A 22,757-nucleotide genomic window follows, 5' to 3' on the forward strand; every position below is an offset into this window, starting at 1 on the left:
GTGAAGCAGACAAATTAAGGTGTCTCTGGTGAAGATATTTTATTTTTCATAAAAATACTATTGTACAATGTTCTTCAGAGAAAGAAAAATTCCTTCAATGCCCCCAAATAACATGTGGTTTAACAGTAATCCTCTTTTTAAAAGCTAAATATGTAAGTGATAATATGTAACTGATTTCTTATGAAATACAGCATTTGTTTTTTAATTTTCTTTGCCTTTATTTTAACTAAAGGTAAGTCCAGTTTAAAGCTGTCCTTTCTGTAATTAGCCAAATCAAATCTATCATAATTCAAAGATGATAATAAAATGCTAAAATAGTGATGCTGATAAATACTGTCAATTAGCTGGCAAAGAGTGATATGAATTTGCTGCAGTAAGATAGTTCTGACTTAGATATAATAGAAAGATTTTTAAATAAAGCAAAAAAAATTTTAAGAACTTCAACTATATCCTAAAATTTGACCCAGTCAACCTTATTCCATGTTTTATTCAGTTGCTCTAATATATGGCAGGTTGATGATAAAATAATGACAGAATATGACTGGTCTAAACACACAAGTATATTTTCCCCTTTATCTTTCTTTTTTGGAAAAAAAGAAAAAAGAAAACATTACTATTTACTCAGAGAACAAGAACAGCAGCCTCTCCTGAGCTCACCAGTTCTCTCACCCTTGCTGTCGCCGTCACAGTAAGTGAGAGATGCCTGCTTACTTCCGTCCTGAGCTCACCAGTTCTCTCACCCTTGCTGTCGCCGTCACAGTAAGTGAGAGATGCCTGCTTACTTCCGTTCGCTGCTCCTTAACTGGAATGGGGAAGGAAATGCTCCAGCTGTTTTAATCAGTGACATTTATTAACATACTTCGAAGTGGCCAAAGCGTGCAGCCAGCACAATACCCAAATCAATCAAAACATTCTTTTTAAGACCAAGGAACTTTTTTTTGGTTTGATCTATTCAAAATACCAAGTAGATAAGTTTAGGAATAAAGTCAAATAAATTGTAATTTACTTTCACCCAAAATTACACATCCACTACCCGAGGACAAAGTCAACACTCTTGTAAAGATACGGGGGGAGGGGAGGAGGCACAAATGACCTTGTAACTTAAAATTACAACCAGAGAAGAAATACTTGAAGCACAATGGAGACATTCCATTGATGGGCCACATTCATTTTGGAATGTTTGCTTTGAAAACAACTCTTCTGGGAAATTTAAAAGGTACTGAACAAAAGCAACACAAAGTCAGTCTTGGGTTGTTTTGCAAAATAAAAATATACAATTGAGTAGGCCAGATGGCAAAAACATACCCATTACAATCTGAACACTATATTTAAAACACTTAAATTCTGAAGTCCTGAATATCAACACTCCTTAGTCTATATATATTTATAATCCTAAAAAGACATTAAATACTCTTAAACCCCCAATCTTCCAAAACACAGAGAGACCCAACAAGCTGGGCTAGTGGTATATCAGTAGTCACATACAACTAGACGAGTAGACTAGAGATCCAGGTTTGCAACCTAAGCACAAGAGGTCTTTAGGAACTCAGGCTGAAGGGAGGCACTTTATTTGAATGCATGGCCTGAGAGAAGGGAGAAAAGTACCTTGTAATCTTAAACTATGTGGTCCATCTCATGTTCCACCTCAATTGAAGACAATTGAGACTATGATGCCTCCTCTTAAATTGCCAGTTTAAAACAAAATATATTTTGTTTGAAAGCCAAACGTTTGCTTCACTAGAGTGACAAACAATGATAATTTAGCAGCAACAAGAGAACATACTCCTGATTTAACTATGGGCAAGAGAAGAGAGAGTGATTAAGTGTCTCACTGGAGAAATCAAAGATTCTAGGTCTATCTGAGTGTGTCATGTTATGAGCTTGATTCCTCAACCATCACTCCATCTTGTAGTCAGGAAGAAAGTAAACGTAACTACGATGGAACTGGAGAGAACTACTCTGCCCTTCCACATCTGCCAGGCCCACTAGATATGGTGCTGGGCACAACTCCAGCTCCTGTGCTTTCCATAGTGGAAGCACCGCCAGGGATGAGCCAGAGGCATGCCCACTGTGTGTTTCTTTCTGGCTCAGAACACATTCATAAGGAAATTCATTTCAGGGAAGAAATTAAGTGTTCTGGTTATGGCTACAGCCATTATATCTACCAGCAACGTGTCTTTTGTTTTGTTCCAGATCTCAATCTCAGCCGCTAGTTTCATCCTGTTCTCTTAAAAAAAATTCTCCAACTAAGTTGAGTACACAAGAAAATGTGTGTGAACATTCACTCCTGTCCTTCCCACGTGCATGTATAGACATACAATAGAAACACATATATACATACATACATACTCTAGGTTGTCAAGATAATGTATGCTGCTGAAATGCCTGAAAGGTTACTTCTGGCTTAAAAATAAAATTTGACTAATTATTCTCCAATTATGGATTTGGCCCTAGCAAACTTCTATAAATATAGCTTGAGAAGACAGCAACAAAGGTTTTAAATAGAGGCTGTCTTGAGGGTTTTCCCCTTGGATTTTGTTAATATGAACATTATTTAAAACAGGCATATCACTATGGATTATAAAAATAGAAATGTATATATTTGTTAATACATATTCACAGCTTATGCTGGAATGGCTCACAGGAGAAATCATGGTTTATGTGAAAAATAAACATTACTCAAGTAAATATAAAAGAAGATTAGGTCCATAAAGGCTGAGAACTTAAGAGTCAGTAATCAACCCACTTGGTTTCTCTTTGTAGGGCAATCAAAAACATGAAAGGAGGTGACACCTAAACACACATACACATACACATACACATGAATTACAGGGAAAGAATATAAATTAACCAATAAAGCAATGTGGAGATAAGGTGCAAAAATACAATCTTCACCTATTTTTCTCTACTCTTGTGTTTTCAAGCATCAAAACACATTAAATGTCACGAATGGCAATACCAACCAGAACATGTCTGAATATCTGTAAATTTTCTAACTGTTGAAAGTTAAAGCAAGATCCTTTGCGATCTATGATCACACATTTTGGAAGAAACTGCAGATTTACAGAGATGACTACTGAGCAGTAGGTAGTAAATGGAGCCAAAGAAGTACATTCTTGCTGATTCTTCCTCCACGGAAATCAGAATATTGGCTTCAATCACTGACATCATTTTATATGATCTTCACCCTGAAAAATAAACCAATGTTACCAACGTAAGAATGTTTAAGTCAACAAAGTTTGATTAATCTGTTTTAAAATGTACAATTTTTTTCCCCATTTAGTATGTTTTTTATATATATATATATATATATATATATATATACAGACTGAAAGAAAAATTAGTTGATTTGGCTTTTTTCATTAATTCAATTTTGATTAAGGCAAATGTTACCTCATCTAATAAAAGTTATCCAAAAACCAATTTCTTCAATTTTATAAAAAATATTTAAAAGATATAAAGTTTATAACATTTCCTTATAACTATTTCAAGTGCTCCCAGAGTAATCACAATAATGAAGAAATCAACATTCACATCTTCATTCTAAAATCTTTAGCCTTTTCAACAAATGGTGCTGAGACAACTGGACACCCACGTGCAACACATGGACTTCTACCTCACATTATATAGAAAAATTAACTCAAAATGGGTCAACAACCGAAATAAAAGAACTAAAACCATAAAATTCTTAGAAGAAAACACAGAAATCTTCATGAACTTGGATTTGACGATGGAATCTTAGATATGACCAAAAGCATGAACACCAAAAGAAAAAAATTAATTGGACTTCATTAAAAAAAAGGTTTTTGTAGGGGGGCAGCTGGCTGGTATGGGCATCTGAACCCTTGACCTTGCTGTTATAACACTGTGCTCTAACCGAGCTAACCTGGCAGTCCTAAAATTAAAATCTTTTGTGTATCGAAGGACACTATCAAGAAAGTGAAAAGACAGCCTACAGAATGGGAGAAAATCATGAATCTGATAAAGGTCTAGTGTCCAAAATAAATAAAGAACTCTTACAACTCAATAAATGAAAAACGACCCAAGTAAAACATGGACAAGTGACTTAGACATTTCTCAGAAGAAGATATACAAATGGCCAACAAGCACATGAAAAGATGCTTGACATTATTACTTATTAGGGAAATGCAAATCAAAAGCACAATGAGATACCACTTCACACCCACTAGGATAGTTATAGTTTAAAAAAATGTAAAATAACTAGCATTGCAAGATGTGGAGAAATTAGAACACTCATATATTGCTGGTGGGAATGTAAAATGTTTCAGCTGCTGTGGAAAACATTTTGGCAGTTCCTCAAAAAGTTAAACATAGAATTACCATATGACCAGCAATTTGATTCCTAGGTATATACTCAAAGTAAAAAACAGGTATGCAAACAAGTACTCATTCATGCATATTCATAGCAGCACTATTCACAATAGCCAAAAGGTAGAAACAAATGTCCATCGATGAATGGATAAACAACTGTGGTATACACATACATAGAAATATTATTTGGCCATAAAAAGGAATGAAATACTGATATACACTACGATGTGGATGAACACTGAAAACATGCTAGGTGAAAGAAGCCAGACAGTTACATATTGCAGGATTCCATTAATATGAAATATCTAGAATAGGTAAATCCATACAGACAGAAAGCGGATTCATGGTTGCCAGGGGCTGCGTGGAGAGGGTTGATGGGGAAAAACTGCTTAATGAGTTTAGGGTTTTCTTTTGGGGTGATTAAATGTTTTGTAACTAGATAGACGTGGTAGTCGTACAACATTGTGAATGTACTAAATGCCTCTGAATTGTTACTTTAAAATAGTTAATGTTATGTTATATGCATTTCACCTCAATTAAAAAATAATCCTTACAGTGATGGGCTACTATACTAGAGAGAGCCTGGACTAGTGAGGATGGGTTCTACCATTACAGCTGTGTGACCATGGGCATCTTACCCAGTTGTTCTATTTCTTTGCCTGTAAAATAAGATATATAACTGGAAGAAACATTTAAGATAAATATAAATGGGCCGACCCCGTGGCTCACTCGGGAGAGTGCGGCGCTGGGAGTGCCAAGGCCGCGGGTTTGGATCCTATATAGGGATGGCTGGCGCGCTCACTGGCTGAGTGTAGTGTGGGCGACACCAAGCCCTTACTGGTCACAAAAAAAAAAAAAAAAAAAAAGATAAATATAAATGAAAGTACTTTGTAAGCTATAAATCACAATACAAATATAAGGTAGTACTGTTAATAACTAGATTAGTGCTAATCCCATTGATGGACTAAGTCTACTTAATAAAAAATGTCCATAAATTTATCAGTTGCTCTTTATAGACCCCATGTAAAATGCATTTCAATATTTAGAATCTAATACCATTTCAATTGCTTATTAGTGTGTTACAAATGACATCAACATTTTATTCTGTTTAAAGACATACTAAGGAAAGTGGTCAACAGAAACCCTACCTTGAGATACTCCTTTAAATATAAATTCTCCCATGGATCATACTCACAGGAATTGCTGTTAGCATCTGCCTTCCCCGCCTTGGTGTGCCTGCTTGAGCTCTGCTGAGATTTGCTCTGCTCTTCTCCAGTGAGTAGGGCCTTTATTTCAGAAGGGATTTTTCCTTGGTCCATCGCCATGCACCACTGCTTGTACTGAAATATGTAAAATATATTTAAGTATACTTTTACTAATCAGAGTTCAGGAATCGTGGGTAGAAATCCCAGACATAAGAAATCTCATGACTAGAGGTCGAGTTGGCTGCTGGAAATTCCACGCTCCACGGTGTTACCTATTTAAACCTAGGACATGTATGAGATCTGCCATATCTCAGTGGAGAAACTCCTGCTGAATCTGCTTGTGAAGTACTGTAGTGTTGCTCAAATTAAAAAGGCTCCTCTGGTTAAAAGAACATCTCCCCACAGTATGCCACTAATCAGAATTCATCTCTTTTTTATAATTGTCACAGTATTATTTCTACTATAATATATACACTATTCATGTCCCTTCGTGCCTCAACCTTATTTTCTTACTTTTTAAAAACTAAGGTGGCCCGTCCTAGTTTTGTAATGATCATGGTAATACCATTTCTCTCTTCTCTTACCTGTCACCTCTTCCTGAGATCACAGTAATGGGGTTTCAATTCTGCTTTATCTACTCTTTTTTACATTTCTACAGCCACCACCCAAGGTCTGATTGAATGAATAAAACATGTAAAATAAATAAATCCGTTTAAAGACAAATGGTATCAGATATACATGGTTATATACTGTTAATATTACTTTTTCCACTTAGCAATACATTGCGAATATCCTGCTACATCAGTAAATATATATGTGCACTATTATTTCTACTGGCTACAAAACAGTCTAATATATGAAAGTAATATAATTTATTTAACCAATTCCCTTTCGGTGCACATCTGGGTTATTTTCCATCTTTTTCTATCATAAACAATCCCTCAATGAAATAGTCATGTACATTCTCTACTCCCACAGCAGTGTATGAAAACGCCTATTTGTCTAAATCCTGGCTAACAGATTAATATTCTTTACAATGTTTGCCAACTGGATAAGTGAAAACCAGTATCTCATGTTTTAATGTATATTTCTGTGATTGGTAAGTTGAGGTTGATTTTTTCATGCCAGACATTCTTACCATTTCCAGTTCCTCTCTGAGGGCACATATAGCTCTTTCTCGACTGGATACCAACTCTTCCAAATACTGATATCTCAGCTTTTTTCTGGCCCGGCATTCTCTTGCACTCTGCCGGCTCCTCTCAAGTTTTGCTTTCAAGTCAATTTTGGCTGGCTTCCGACCACGTTTACCGGGCTTCTTTACTTTGCCTCCAACCACCTTCAGCAAGAAAGAGAAGAAGTAATTTTTTTCTCTTAGTTCTGTAAATAGGAAAGTGACAATAGCTGCATATTAGCAAAGAGAACACTTACAAATAATAAATAAGTGAAGCCTGTGGAACTAAGAAAGTATAATCCCATCAAATGCCTTCTGGGTCTTTGCCTCATAATTTCTTTTCTGATTCTTTTTTTTTTTTTTTTTTTTTTTTGTCGTTTTTTCATGACCGGCACTCAGCCAGTGAGTGCACCGGTCAGTCCTATATAGGATCCGAACCCGCCGCGCTCCCGCCGCAGCACTCTACCAAGTGCGCCACGGGCTCGGCCCCTTTTCTGATACTTTTGATACCATGAATATGAGAGAAGAAATGTAAGTTTTTTATTATTTCTTCAATAATAAAGTTTAAATAGTTTAACAGTAAATTTTATAAACCATATGGAGATGGATAATGAAAAACTAAAAGAGTGTCACTATTTTGTTCATGAAGAAATGTTTTATTGTCTTAAGAAAATAACTGATAAAATAAATTTTAAAAATCAATATTCAAAATTAAGTTCATTATCATCTCAACATTATAAAACAATACATAGAAGAAAGGAAGTTAACAAGGTCAATGAGGATTTCTCTGATACATGTGGTTATAAATAGCTCTTTTCTCATCTGTGTTTTTATGATTTTTAAATGTTTACAATTGGAAAAATACAAAATATGTATATCAAGTTATATATGTATATAAATAAATATGTATCCTAAGAGCTTTGACTATAAATTCCCTTTTCAAATTTGGTGAGCCCAAAGGAACACACAGGAAATCCCTGAAACCTTTAGGATAATTTTCTCCTACTTTTAGAAGCCTATAATTATAACGCTAGACTATCTCAGTAGATTTTTACCTGCTCCCACTGGTGTCATAAAACAGCTTCTCAATATCCCTGTTATTCATTTACCTCCCTAGGCACAATGATGTAAATATGAGGTAAAGATGATGAACTTTTAAATATATGAACCTGAACTTCCACATCAAATAAATGTTTTTTAAAGTCACCTTCAAAGGGGGCATATTTATTTCAGTAATGCCATTTCAAAGCTATTTTGGAAAGTACTATTGGAGCCAGTTTTTACAAGCCATTAACACAACGTCTCATTACTTCAGAGCTATACATTGCTCTTTAGATACTCAAACAATCTGGTACTTTATCTGACAAAGTTTTGAGTGATAGCTATCTCCTGAAAGTCACCCTCAGAGAATAGAAACGTTATACTTGCAGTGTAGTGACAGGAATATTGCTAAGGCTTTTTTTTTTTTTTTTCCCATTCCAAGTGTAGTTCTTTATTTATTTATTTATTTATTTTTTATTGATTGATTGATTTTTTTCTTAATTTTATTTTGTCGATGGGCCGAGCCCGTGGCGCACTTGGTAGAGTGCTGCGCTGGCAGCACGGCGACGCTCCCGCCGCGGGTTCGGATCCTATATAGGACTGACTGGTGTACTCACTGTCTGAGTGCCGGTCACGAAAAAACGACAAAAAAAAAAAAAAAAAAAAATTTTATTTTGTCGATATACAATGTGGTTGATTATTGTGGCCCATTGGTAATTGCTAAGGCTTTAAAGGCAATTCTAAAACAGAAGCAGCAAAACTCAAACACTTGCAAATCATTGGAATAAATGTAGAAGCCTTCCCAGCTAACAAAACTCAAAAGTTCAATATTCGTTTGGATATAAAAACTCTAAGATTTTTTTTTTGAAATCATTATTAGTATCATACACTAACAATGTCAAGTACCCTATAAAGATTAGATCATTATAAGTATAATGGTTAGGTCAAGAAAACCAAACTTCTAGGAAGAATAAAAAAAAGAAAACCAAACTGTAAATATGAATCAGTCACATTAACCAAATCCTGTGTCATATCATGATGAGTAACTGCTGTGCCTAGCATTGTATAAGGTGGTTCTAAATGACATAAATTATTCTAAGGCTCTGGGGGAAAAAAAGAAATCTGTCCTCTCCACTACAATCTTAAAAGATAGTTGCTTCAGTACTATTTATAAGTTAGTTTCAACTTTTCAAAAACTGGTCTTTTAAAGCTTTTCTATTGTGCATCATCATGTTTTTATTCCAATATAACAATATACACCTCAGGAAACTTTTCTTCACAGCCAAATATTTGATAGCAACAGCAGGATGACCTAGTTGATCTGAATATTACTATGGGCTAAATTTTAAATTATGCGTATATCTCATCAATTGCACAATTTTCATAAAACATTTTGAAATCACCCTGTATTAAAACAAAGTGTATTTGCTATTGGTATAGTTTTTAAAAAGCAATACAAGACAGCATAAATTCATGTCTACAGTAAAATAAATGGATAATAACATTTATTCTTTATGTAGTAAAAACGAATCATCAGCCACACAACACTATAGTCCAATAACTCATATATTGCTAATTTTAATTAATTAAGGAGTGGCTGCCTTTGAGACGCCATCGAGAGAACACAGAGTACTTCATGGACTTCACTGATTTTTGAAACAAACCTAGCACAGTCAAAAATCAAACAAAAGTCATAACCCTTTGTTTAATTTTCATGGTAGTAAAATATTTAAATTGGAACTACTTTATTCCTTTTTTTAATTAGAGAGTCATAGTAAATGAATGCAGGTTTGCTGTATTTTATGTCACCTGTAGTAAAATTACACTGAAGCCCACATAACTACAACTTCTCTACCTTAACTTTTCCTCAGCAACAAGCTGAACGTTTTGGGTTTTGGTACTAGCTAAAGTCTGATAAGTATATTAGTTTTCAAGAGAGTCAAGTACATCACAGGATTATTGTAAATCTTAAGTATCATAACGTATATGAAAGACTTTGTAAAGAAAAAATATGCAAATGTATGTTAGTATACTAGTTGCCTTAACAACTAAATTTTAAATATTTCATAAGCCATACAGATTGAAGAATGGATAGGAAAAGTTAATTAGGAACCAAGAACCAGAATCTGAAACTGAAATCAACCTCACAAATTTCTTAAATACCTCCAGGCTAAAAAAACATTCTTACCAATTCATAAAATTTTCACAAACTCAAGGATAACCACATTGTTCCCCTGTTCACTCCTCATATTTCTTCTGTGAGGACGCATATTACTATGTCTAAATAAAAGTACTGATTTTTATGCCCCAACACAAACTCCAAAGAAAACTATGAAAATAACCCAAGCATTTAGTTTTTTTCCTGTTCTAATTTTATTTCTATTGACATACAGCCACATGAAAATTTAAATAGCTGGCTTTAAAACAGTGTACCTCTTTACTCACTATCCATTTTACTTTTTTCTACCCCAGAACACATTTATGTGCTGGGGATAGTAGGCCCTAAGGGAAACACTAAGAAAAACTGTCTCCCTACACCCCCACCACTGTGCTAGCCACTGATTTTTTTTCTTACTCTCCACAGAGAACTTCTTTCACAAAGATAGGATATTAAAGATGTTCGCTTTTAGTAGGGACTCTGCAATACTGTCTGTCTTCATTATGTGTTTAAAATGTTAAAGTCTATTGACTATAAGCAAGTAAGAGTAAAAGTTCTACTTTTCTGTTAACTACCTGTTATTAATTTTCTCTTTTGACACAAGCTAAAACTGAATGTCATGACTTTTAGAAAGTAAGCAACTGGGATTGTGTCATATAATTCTTAGCACACAGTAATAAGTATTTAATAAATATGACAAATAAAAAAAAAGAGACATTCCTAAATAACCAATGGGTCAAAGAACATTGATTACAGGGAAATTGTGATTTGAGATGAATGAAAACACAACATACCAAATTTATGAGATTCAACTAAAGAATTTCTCAGAGAGCTGTACACACCTATATTTAAAAGGAAGAAAGATTTTAAATCAATAACCTGACCTTCCACCTTAGGATATTAGAAAAAGAAGAGCAAATTAAACCCAAAGCAAGCAGACAAAAGGTAGTAATAAATATTAGAGCAGAGATAAAATAGAGAACAGAAAAACAGAGAAAATCAATGAAATCAAAAGTTGATTCTTCAGAAAGATCAACAAAATTGACCAATTTAGCTAGATTAGCCAAGGAAAAAAGAAAACTAAAAAACACTAACATCAGTACTGAAAGAGAGGACATTGTTACCAATCTTACAGAAATAAAATACACTGGAATACTACAAAAAATTGGATGCCAAAAAACTAGATAACCTAGATGAAAGGAACAAATTCCTAGAAAGATGCAAAGTAGCAAAAAGGACTCAAGAAGAAATAGAAAATCTGGATAGATCTGTAACAAATACACAGATTGAATGAGTAATTAAAAAAAAAATTCCCATAAGGGAAGACCAGGTTGATGTGACATCACTGGTGAATTCTATCAAACATTTACAGAACTAACACTAATCCTTCACAAACTCTTCCAAAAAATAGAAGAGGAGAGAAAATTTTCCAACTCATTCTTATACATCATGACTAAGTGGGATTTATCCCAGGATTAAAAAGGTTGGTTTAACATCTGAAAATCTGAAAATCAATTACTGTAATACACCATGTCAACAGAAAAAAAGGACAAAAACTCCATGTTCATCTTAATAGACTGGAGAGAAAAAAAAAAAAGCACGTGACAAAATTTAACATCCTTATCTGATAAAAAAACATTCAACAAACAAGGAATAGAAGGGTACTTCCTCAATCTGATAAAGGGCATCTGTGAAAAACCTGCAGCTAACATCATACTTAATGGTGAAAGATTCAGTGCTTTCCCTCAAAAATTAGAACAAGACAAGGAACTTCTATCCTCTGATTACTTCCATTCAATATTATTCTGGCAAGAAAAACAAATAAAAGGCATTCAGACTGGAAAGGAAAAGTAAAACACTCTTTATTTAAAGATGACATTATCTTATATACAGAAAATCCAAAGGAATCCACAAAAAAATTATTAGAGCTAATAAATGAGTGTAGCAAGGTTGCAGGATACAAGATGAATATACAAAAATCATAGAGGCTGTCTGGTTAGCTAAGTTGGTTAGAGCACAGTGTTGTTACACTAAGGTCAAGGGTTCAGATACCCATACCAGCCAGCCACCAAAAAAAAAATAAAGTCAGTTGTGTTTCTATACACTAACAGTAAACAATCTGAAAATGAAAATAAAACAATTCCATCTACAATACCATCAAAAAGAATAAAATACATAGGAATAAATTTAACATAAGAAGTGTAAGATGTTTGTACTGAGAAATCACAAAACTTCACTGAAGGAAATTAAAGATCTAATAAATAGAAAGACGTCCCATGTTAACGGACTAGAAGACTTAATACTGTTAAAATGGCAGTACTCCCCAAATTGATCTATGGATTCAACAAAATCCCTACCAAAATTTCAGCTGCCTTTTTTGCAGAAATTGGCAAGTTAATCCTAAGATTCATATGGAAATACAAGGGACCCAGAACAGCCAAAACAATCTTGAAAAAGAACAAAGTTAGAGGGCTCACAATTTCAAAACTTATTAGAAAGCTACAGTCATCAAAACCCTGTAATAGTGCACAAGGGTAGACATACAGATCAATGGAAAAGAATCAAGAATCCACAAATAAACCCTTACACTTATGGTCAGTTTATTTTCAACATGATGCCAAAAACAATTAAATAGAGAAAGAACAGTCTTTTCGTTTTCTTTTCTTTTTTAAAAAGGAATAGTCTTTTTAATAAAGGGTGTTGAGATAGCTGAACTGCCATGTGCAAAAGAATTAAGTTGGACCCCTACCTCATGCCACATACAAAAGTTAACTAAAAATAGAACAAAGGCCTAAATGTAAGAGCTAAAACTACAAAACTTTTTGAGAAAAAACAGGATTTAATCTTTGTGAACTTGGTTTATGAATTATGAATTAACCAATGGTTTCCTAGATATGACACCACAAGCACAAATGACAAAAAAGAAAAGAAAAAAAAACTGAACTTCATCAAAATTAAACTTTTTGAGCTTCAAGGACACTACTATCAAGGTAAAAAGACAACGCACAGAAGGGGAGAAAATATTTGTAAATCATATATATGACTTGTATCTGGAATACATAGTCTATAACAAGTGTTGATGCAGATATGGAGAAATTGGAATGCTCATACATTGCTGGTGGGAATGTAAAGTGGTGAGGGTCACTTTGGAAAACAGTTTGGCAGTTCCTCAAAAAGGTAAACATAAAGTTACCATATAACCCAGAAATTCCACTCCTAGGTATATTCCAAAAATAAATGAAAACATACATCCACACTGAGACATGTACATGAATACTCACAGCACCATTATTCGTGATAGCTAAAAAGTAGAAACAATGCACATGTCCATCAACTGATGAGCAGATAATAAAATGTGTGTATCCATACAACAGAATATTACTCAGCCATAAAAAGGAATGAAGTACTGATACAATGATACAACATGGATGAACCTTGAAAACATATGCTAAGTAAAAGAAACCAAACACAAAAGGCCACATAGTGCATGATTCCATTTACATATGTCCAGAAGGAGCAAATCCACAGAGACTAAAAGTAGATTTGTGGTTGCTTAGGGCTGGGAAGGAGAACAAAAGAATGAGGAGTGGTGCTAATGGGTTCAGGGTTCCTTTTTTCTTTTTTAAATTAATAGACTATCTTTTAGAGCTGTTTTAGGTTTACAGGAAAGTTAAGCAGAAAGTATGGAGAGTTCCCACATTATTTCCTCTCTACTCCCCCAGTTTCCCCTATTGTTAACATCTCGCATTAGTGTGGTACACTTATTACAACTGATGAACCAATATTGATTTATTATTAATAACTAAAGTACATAGTTTACATTAGGGTTCACACTTGACAAATGGGTTTTGACAAATGCATAATGTCATGTATACACCACTGCAGTATCCTACAGAATAGTTTCACTGTCCTAAAAATCCCCTGTGCTCCACCTATTCCTCCCTCCCTCCCCTGAACCTCTGACAACCACTGATCTTTTTACTATCTCTATAGTTTTTGCCTTTTCCAGAATGTCATATAATTAGAATCATGTAGCATGGAGCCTTTTCTGGCTTCTTTCACTTAGCAATATGCATTTAAGGCTCTTCCATGTCTTTTTGTGGCTTGATAGCTTGTTTCTTTTTATTGCTGAATAGTACTACGTTGTATGGATGTACCATAGTTTGTTTATTAGAGTCCTTTTTGGGGGTGATGAAAATGTTCTGAAATTATATAGTGATGATCATTGCACAACTCTGAATATACTAAAAAAATCACAAAATCGTACATATTCACACATAATCAAGGGTGAATTTTACGGTGTTTGAATTATCTTTCAATAAAGCTGTTATTTAAAAAAAGACATGGTTGCCTGGTGAACCTTAAAAAGCAAAAAGAATAGAAGAAAATGATGAATCAAGGTGGTATAGAAACACAGAAGCTTATGAAGAGAAAGTATATTATGGAAGGGAGGGTTCAGGCATGAGGGTACTAATTCATGAATTTAAAAAAGGCTGAGAATTAAGATAAAACTACAGGATTTAACTAAGTGGGGGTTCCTGATAATTCTAAATGTAACTGTTACAGTGAAAGAGAAAATGGGAACCAGTCTGCAAAGGCCTGCAGAGATTATGGATGGCGCAGGCTTCACAGTCAGGAGATTTACCTTCTGCAGAAAGAAAAGACATGACTGTAGTTGCATGCTCTTTTAGAGTTAACTGGGGCTTCTTAAAATGAGGAAGCCTCTAGGGTCCAGATTAAATCTTATGCCAAATATTCTGGGGCCATTTTATTTCCAGTTTTTCAGACACAAACAGAAAAAATTTAAATTCAGGGCTAACTCAGGGTGTGCAGTGGGACAGCACTAACCTTAAGTTAGGCACTCTACATGTTACCTCATGCTATTTCACACCACCTCAGATGAGGCAAGCACTATTATCGCCATCTTTTTCAGTTAAAGAGGGGAAAATTAATTCCTTTGTTCAACCATTTATTAAATACTCACGTTGTCCCAAACACTGTAAAACTCTAGGAATACAAATATAAAAAGACAGGATCCTTACCCTTAATGCATTTAGACTAGTGAAAAGAAGCAGACATGAAATAAGCAATAACATCACAGGGGCAGAATATCAGTATATACAGGAGTGCTGGTTAAGGGATGTGTGTACAGAGGTATACACACACATAGATATGCATATGTGATCTCTTCATCTCACAGATGACAAAATTTTACTCCAGAGACTTTCAATGTCAGAGCAAGGACTAGAACCCAAGTCCTCAGATTTGCATCAAAGCAACCTGACAGAGGTAACTCATTAACATCATGCTTGCCTATTCTCCACATTCTTAGGCGGGACTCATTAATCTGAACATATATTCCCTGAAAAGGCTCTAAAACTGACAGGTGTTTCATGTGCATTGCTGTATTAATGCTATATAGTCATTCATTTTATCCAATCCACTTTGATGTCAGGCACTCGATTAAGGGGGGTGGTGAGGAAGTTAACTAACAAACTTTTCTATTTTATACCACCTTGAAATTTCTCTCTTATGGTGACTCTCCATGTCTACTCACTGTAGTCATGCCAATATATTCCTTTCTAAAATCTCTGATTTCTCTCTTTCTCTCTGTTCTTACTACTTCAACACTAGTCAGGGCCCTACTCACAGATTATTACAGTAGGTTCCCAATAGATCTCCCTCCCATCTCTCCTTTTCCACCCTCACTTCCCTCATCAATCCATCTTGCAATGGCCATGTCATCCTCAAGCTTGAGATAACTATGGCTCAGCACTGCTTACTAAGTCACCATATCCAATTTATTAGTTTCTTGTGGCTGCTGTAACAAATGGCCACAAACATGGTGGCTTAAAGCAACAAAAATTTATTCTCTCAGTTCTGGAGGACAGAAGTCTGGCAGGGCTGCACTCCCTCTGGAGGTCCTAGGGGAATTTCTGGTGGTTGTCAGCATTCTTTAACTCGTGGTCACATCACTCCAATCTACCTCTGTGATCACACTGACTCATTCTCACTTGTCTGTCTAATTGCCCTCGGCCTCACTCTTATGAGGACACTTGTCATTGGATTTAGGCGTCACCAGATAATAGAGGATAAGTTCCTTCTCTTAAAATCCTTAACTTAATCACATCTCTTGTCATATAAGATAAATTCACTCCTTTATCATATAAGGTGATATTCACAGGTTCCAGGTATTAGGACATGGACATATATTTTAAGGGCCACCATTACATTCACTACATCCAGGCTTCCCCTCACCAAGCCAATCTTCTCTTTCATTATTGCCAAGAGGCACCCTCCATATCAAGTCATGCCAGTTTCCTCAGAGACCTCCCTCCTGAACACCACCCCTGCATTTCTACCTATACCAACCATTTCTCTAAACATTTCCCCTCTACCCCTGTCATCCGTAAAGGCAAATACTACATTTTCTTTTGTGAGCTCTGGCCCTTTTTCTCTGAAGCTCTCACTGATAACCATCCTCTGCCCATACATCATTTTTCTTCCCCAGACTTCTGGAACACATAGTTGATACCACACTGAATTTTTATGTTTTGTTATATTGTTTTCCTCACATATTTTTCTATTTCCCCCAAGCAGTGTAAGCTCTCAAGCACAGAAGCTGTGTTTTCTACTTCTTTTTTTTGCAACTCCCATAGTATCCAGTACAGAGCTAGGCATTTAAGAGGCATGAAAAGACTGATAATTGAATAAATAAATGAAAAGAAAAATTAGCAATATTTTGAAACTGATTTAAATCAATACCACTACCACCAACAAAAACTTACAGAAGTTGTAAAAAAAAAAAAAAAAAAAAGCTCCCTCATAAGGGATATAAAATCTGAAAACTCAATTAAGAATTCTTATTATATTACCACTCTTTTTGCACTTATTTACAACCTGATGCTCTAATTCTTAAGGCAATTCATAAGAGAATTACTGTATTTACATGAAGTGCTACCAGCAGCCTTGGCTAAAAAGAAAAATGGCAGGAGGGTTTGTTTTGCCTTTCTCTTAAAAATAAAGTGAAAAGTTATCTCCCATTGATTAAAGAAAAATAAAATAGGTATGAATGTGCCCAGCCACTGCTCTTTACCACTTTAAAGAAAAATTAAAACAAGTGACAACATCTTCATTTGGCGTCAAGGCTCCCATAACTTCCTTCACAGCTGTGGGTTAGGTTTTTTCTCTTTTATTTACCAGATCTTCAGAAAGAGAGAAATCTACCACATCTTCCTGCTGCTAACATTTCTGCCAGTTTTCTAGTCAACAGAAGGAGAAAGAAGATAAACTAGGTATCTGTAAACTAAGAGTTAACTCCTGCCTCTCTTCTCTCAACCCCTATGCCTTCTCCCCTCCTCCCAACAGCTATCATTTTTTGAAGCTAGAGCGAAATATAACTTCATCTAAATATACTACTACATATATTTGAGCAATGTCTTAAACTGTTACAAACTGACTCAGTAAGACAGTCTAAACTTACTGTCTTTACTTCTTTCCCAACCACCTCTTCCTCAACTGATAATATTGGCTTCTGCCCCATCACTCCACTGAAACTGCTCTTGCTAGATTTATAAACAATCTCCGATTTTTAGTCCAATGGATACTTTTTGACTACTTATTTTCTTTGACCTTTTTTGTATTATCTCACATTGTAGACTATGCCCCCCTTTTAAGATCTCTCCACCCTTAGATGACATAACAGCCCTTTCTTCTAGTTCTCCTACACCACTGTGCTCTCCTTTTCCATTTATTTTGCTGAGTCCTTTCCTCAGTTTCTTCTGATCATTTTAGAGTTTTCCGGGGCTCTGTCTCTTTAGCTCTCTCTTCTCTCCACATTCTTCATCCTTGAGAAATTTTAATCAACTGCAGCCTACATTGTAATAGTCCCTAATATGGTTTTCAGACCAGGCCTTTTTTCTGAATAATCTAACCAAGCTCGTGAGAAGTCACAAAGGACTAGCAGTTACTGAAAATTCACTAAGTTCTTTTCGTATGGGCTCACTTGTATATTACATTTAATTCTCACAATAACTCAGTAAGGTCCTTATCAACACACCCAATCTATATGTGAAGAAAGTAAATTCTGAAGAGATTAAATAATCTGTCCAAAATCATAACAGTTTGAAAGGGTGGAAATGAGACTTGAACTCAGGTCAGGTGACAAAACCCATGTTCTTTCATAATTAGGCCATCTACCTCTAGTCTTATCCCAGTCCCTACATCTTAGCCCTAATTCATTCTCCATATAGCCATAAGCAATTTTTATTCAACATCACAAATCTGATTTTGTTACCTCTTCTTTAAAATCCTTCAATGGCTTCCCAAAATCTGTGGCCTTTGTTTTTGAACTTTGATAAGCATATGAGACACTCAACTGGGGAGCATGTTAAAGTTCAAATTCCCAGGCCCCATCCCTAGAGATTCTGATTCAGCAGGTGTCTTCCACATTTTGAAAAATACTGGCCCAAGGGCTGACCAGTTAGCTCAGTTGATTAGAGCATGGTGCTGATAAGACCAAGGTCAAAGGTTCAGTCCAGCTGCCAAAAAAAAAAAAAAAAAAAAATACTGGCCCAAATTTCTCAGCCTAGTTTGAAAGGCATATAGTAATCTAGCCCCTGATTATTTTTCCATCCTTATCTCTGGCCACACTTCTACTTGTGTCTTATACTGTTCCCTGCTGGCAAGCCAAATTCCGACTGCTGCCTGTTTTTGTAAATAAAGCTTTACTGGAACACAGCCATACCCATTCTGCCTATGGTTGCTTTATACAATGGCAGAGTTGAGTAACTGCAACAGAGACCACATGACCCACAAATATTTACTGTCTTGGCCCTTAACAGAAAGTTTGTCAATTAGAGATGATGCTTTATATGCATCTCTAATCCTCACCAAAGCCTGCAAAGAAGGTATTAGCCTCATTTAACAGATAAGAAAACGGAATCTCAGGTTAAACAACTCAGCCAAGATTTTTTTCCCCTTTCCAACTAGCCTAGTAGATCTACTCAGTCAGTATTTGAGCTCTGCTACTTAGCACTTTCCCAAGCCCCAACTTTCAGATGCCCAATCTATCTCTTGCTTTATTTGTCCCCTTTGCTATTATATGTATGCTCTGGCTGATTTGCTCAACTGGAGCACATTAATTAATAATGCCTAGGTACAACAAGGCAATCTTAAAGACACTCTGTCCCAATTCAATTCAGTCATTACTAACTAGTACCTTATGCTGTATTAGGCACATTGCTAGATGCTTGGGAGGCAGAGACGTACCCCATTCAAATCTATTCTGCTCTTACCCCAAGAGGCTAGATGACAGAGTGTGAAGAACTTTTAGCAAACTCTTTTATTACCACTGGTGAAAACAACTCAGAATATGGAATCTTTTTAAAGGGAAGTCCTCACATCATCATCATGTTTCCTGACCTGCTCGTGAAAATACTACCTCTCTATAACTGCTGCTCCTGCCCACTGTCCTCTTCCTGTTGCTCCGGCCTTGCTGTCAGCCAGTTTGTCATCCTTTATGCTCTCTCTGGCACAGCTGCCATACTTGCAAGCTCCAACCCTCACCTTCTGTTATACTGAAGAAAACAGAAACAGAACCACTGTGACCCATCCATACACAATGTGAGGGAAAAGTGTGTTTTGTGTTAGTATGTCTGTATATACTAGGAGGACAATATAATTTTGTGGGGTTGTAACACCTACGGCACAGAGAAAGTCAGGATTGAGAACTGCTAAAGCCTTAAGGGCTGTTTCACATGCCTGACTGCTGTAGAAGTAGTTCAGTGTTGCTGTTTACGGAATTTAAATATTACTCATCCACAACTACAACACGCATTCAAAGTGAAAGTAGTGTACTCCAGAGGCACTATCCATCCAGAGACATTTGAAATAAATTTTCTTTTTGGTAATCATTAAGATTTTTAAAACTGCCGGTTTCTAAATACTCTCATAAAAACAATGAATTAATATAGAATGAGAACTTAATACATTTTGCTTACCCTGTGTAAAAGAAGTAAGTTATGGATAGCCTACCCTCAAACTTTGCTCTTTTAGGCAAAACAATGAAATTTTATATCCTCTCCCCCACCACTACAGTTTGCTACTTTTAGAAATAACTCCTATGTGATTGCATAGGTAAGTAAAATAACCCCAAATCCTATGTATTTTTCCTGGACTTATTTGAGATTATTGAAGACATTGAGAAAGTTCTTAAAGGTTTCAAAGGTCTGAAAAGGAAACAACTGAAAATTAGGTAGACTATACTATGAGAGTTTAAGTTAAGGAAATTAAAGAATATGTTCTTTTAGCATCCTTAAGCAGCCGTAATATTAGTATTATTTTCCGGGAAAAATAACAGATACAGTAATTAGATTTCAAAGTTAGCAATAAAAGATCAACCTAGCAAAGGCTTTTATGGTAAATTATTTTCTGTTTTTTCTGGAAAACTTTCAGAACTCTCCCCCTCTATCTTAGAAATACCACTACTGTTAGGAAGGGTTTGCTACTTCAGAAGCAATCCGTTCCTCTAGGTGAGTCCCAATTCCACAGTACTGTAGGTTATGCATAATTTACTACCTATAGTACTCACAGGTAAGAAAATTCATTCAGTTCTCATTCTTTATTAATTCACTGTTTTTATGAGAAGGGATTTCCCTTCTGTTTTTCAGAAACTTCTGCATGAAGAGGAAAAGAAGATACTGTAAAATAAAACAAGATGCACTGAGGAGTTGGAAAAATTTTCAATCTCTTTGAGGACGTGTGAAACAAAAACTCGGCAGCAGCAAAGTTTTACTCATTAGGTGGAGGGAAAAAGGGCACCCAAACAATGGAAAAAACTATCACTAGGAGTACGCCAAAGATTGCAAAGAATAAGACTCTGGAAAGCGTAGGGAAGGACTGATTTGTACTTTAAAAATTGGCAAACTTTAGAACTCTGATTCCTTAAAATAAAAAAAAGTCCAATTCCTAGGCATCCTAAAACATCAATAAGCAAATCTCTGACATTTCTATCTTCATGAAATAAAAAACACTAATGTGGATATAAAGACAGAAAGAACAGGTCATATATAAATTATATGAGTTAATTAATAATGAACATTATTATCTTACATTCATAAAGATAAGTGATTTTGATAGGGAAAATAGGATGCTGATGGGATTTTAAGATACATTAACAAGAAGAAATTCACTACTTTTCTTAGAGAAGGCTTTCTAGAGGAGGTTAGATTCCACACTCTGGCCAAATAGCAACAGGAGCTTAGCAGCATGTTCCAACCAACCACAGAAAAATAGCTCAGAGAGAGAGTGAACTGATTATATGAATGGGGCATTGAGTAAGGGAGCCTGAGAGAAGAAAGGAATAGGGCTGGTTCAGGGTGCACTAGCTAAGGTCTCCAAACTGGACAGGCTGGTAGGGGGCAAGGCAGGGCAAAAAGAAAAAGCACAGTAGTTTCTTTACTTATCCCGACAGGCAAGTCAAGGACTAGGGTTTGCAGTACCTGGAAAAATAGGCAAACAGAGTTGCCCTGGGAGTAAAAAAATTCCAGAGAAGAGGGCCCTTCCTGAAAAACGCATCCCGGGTGTTCTCTTAATTGCTGGCTGGGTACTATCGGGCAATAACTGGAGAGGCACAAGAATGTCTAAGGCAGGTGTTTCTTGGGTGCTGGCACGTACTGGGCTGAGGCTCAGCGGCGGGACTAGCACTCAGCAACAAGCAGGCGGCGGCGGCAGCTGCGCGTGCAAACCACAAGACTTACCTTACTGTCATCCATCTCGGCAGACAGGCCGGCCTGGCCAGGCGCTCCCTCCCCGGGCCCTCCCCCGGCTCAGCCTGCCCAGCCCGGCCCCCGCCCCAGGGAGGAAGGGGATATGGTTCTGACTGCCTCCTCCTCTCGCCTAACAGTTCGTTCCCCTGATGCCACAGTCACGGGGACCGGACCAATTCAGGAATGGCAGAGCGGACCCTGGAGGCGGCCCCAAACGCCTCCCTTCGCCGCCGCCGCCTCCTCCTCCCCCTCCATGACAGTCTCTGGGGTGTGTTTACAGACACCCTGGAAAGCGGCCGAGCCCGGAGAGCGGGAGGGGGCGCTGCGGACGGAATGATCCTTTCGGCTGCCGTAGCACCGTGGGATTCTGGGGATTGTAGTTTTCCTTATCGCAGTCTCTGCGCGGTTGACAGGAAAGAGAACTACAATGTCCACATAGCCTCAGCCAGGGGCGTCCGTTTTCCTTTTGCCTACCAGCGCTGAGGAGGCGGGGCCGGCCTAGAGGGCCAGACTACGTTTCGCACACTGCGCAGGCTCTGGTGTTTTGGTCCCTGCGTGCCCGCGGCCTGGTGGGGCGGCGGGTTGGGGTCTTGCGGAGGCAGCCCTGAAGGCGGGGCCCTGCGAGCGGGCCGTACTTGGGCACGCCGGGGAAATCCTTGCCAAGAAAAGATTAGATAACTGAGAATGTAAAATAATGCCGCTGCTTTGGGGAACAATTTGGCAGTTCCTCAGAATATTAAACAGGGTTACCTTATGGCCACTCAGGTATATACCCGAGAGAAGTGAAAACGTACGGCGACACGAAAACTCGTACACAAGTGTTCTCTCCTAGGGAAACAACCCAAATGTCCGTTAGCGGATGAACGGATAAACCGATTGTGGAAACACACATCAGGGAATAGTAATCGGCTATAAAAAAGAATGAAGTACACATCCACACTGCAGCGTTTTGAACCTTGAAAGCATTATGCTAAGTGGAAGGAGTCAGACACAAAAGGCATCATACGGCATGGTTATAATGAAACGTCCAAGTAGACGTCTAAACAGACCAAGTCCGTCGGGGGTGGCCAAAGGCTAGGGTT

The 22,757-nt window shown here is 36.8% G+C and overlaps 1 protein-coding gene across 1 annotated transcript; it reads right to left on the minus strand.

Annotated features, from left to right (window-relative positions):
* Positions 1–40: 40 nt before the first annotated feature.
* Positions 41–21,932, minus strand: CREBL2 (cAMP responsive element binding protein like 2). The gene is made up of 4 exons (XM_063075341.1): positions 21,667–21,932; positions 6,676–6,873; positions 5,528–5,672; positions 41–3,188 (listed from the first exon to the last, which is right to left on the minus strand). Exons 1-4 carry the CDS (start codon positions 21,679–21,681, stop codon positions 3,184–3,186), a joined length of 363 nt encoding a protein of 120 aa, XP_062931411.1. The 5' UTR covers positions 21,682–21,932; the 3' UTR covers positions 41–3,183.
* Between the last annotated feature and the right edge of the window lie 825 nt (positions 21,933–22,757).

The sequence above is a fragment of the Cynocephalus volans genome, chromosome 12 (assembly GCF_027409185.1).
Source record: "Cynocephalus volans isolate mCynVol1 chromosome 12, mCynVol1.pri, whole genome shotgun sequence".
Taxonomy (NCBI): Eukaryota; Metazoa; Chordata; class Mammalia; order Dermoptera; family Cynocephalidae; genus Cynocephalus; species Cynocephalus volans.

Excerpts from the sequence above, each read along its gene's own strand:
- CREBL2 (XM_063075341.1), bottom strand. Across the intron at positions 5,673-6,675 it reads TCAGAGAGGAACTGGAAATG|TACAAGCAGTGGTGCATGGC; the intron begins GTAAGAATGTCT and ends TACATATTTCAG.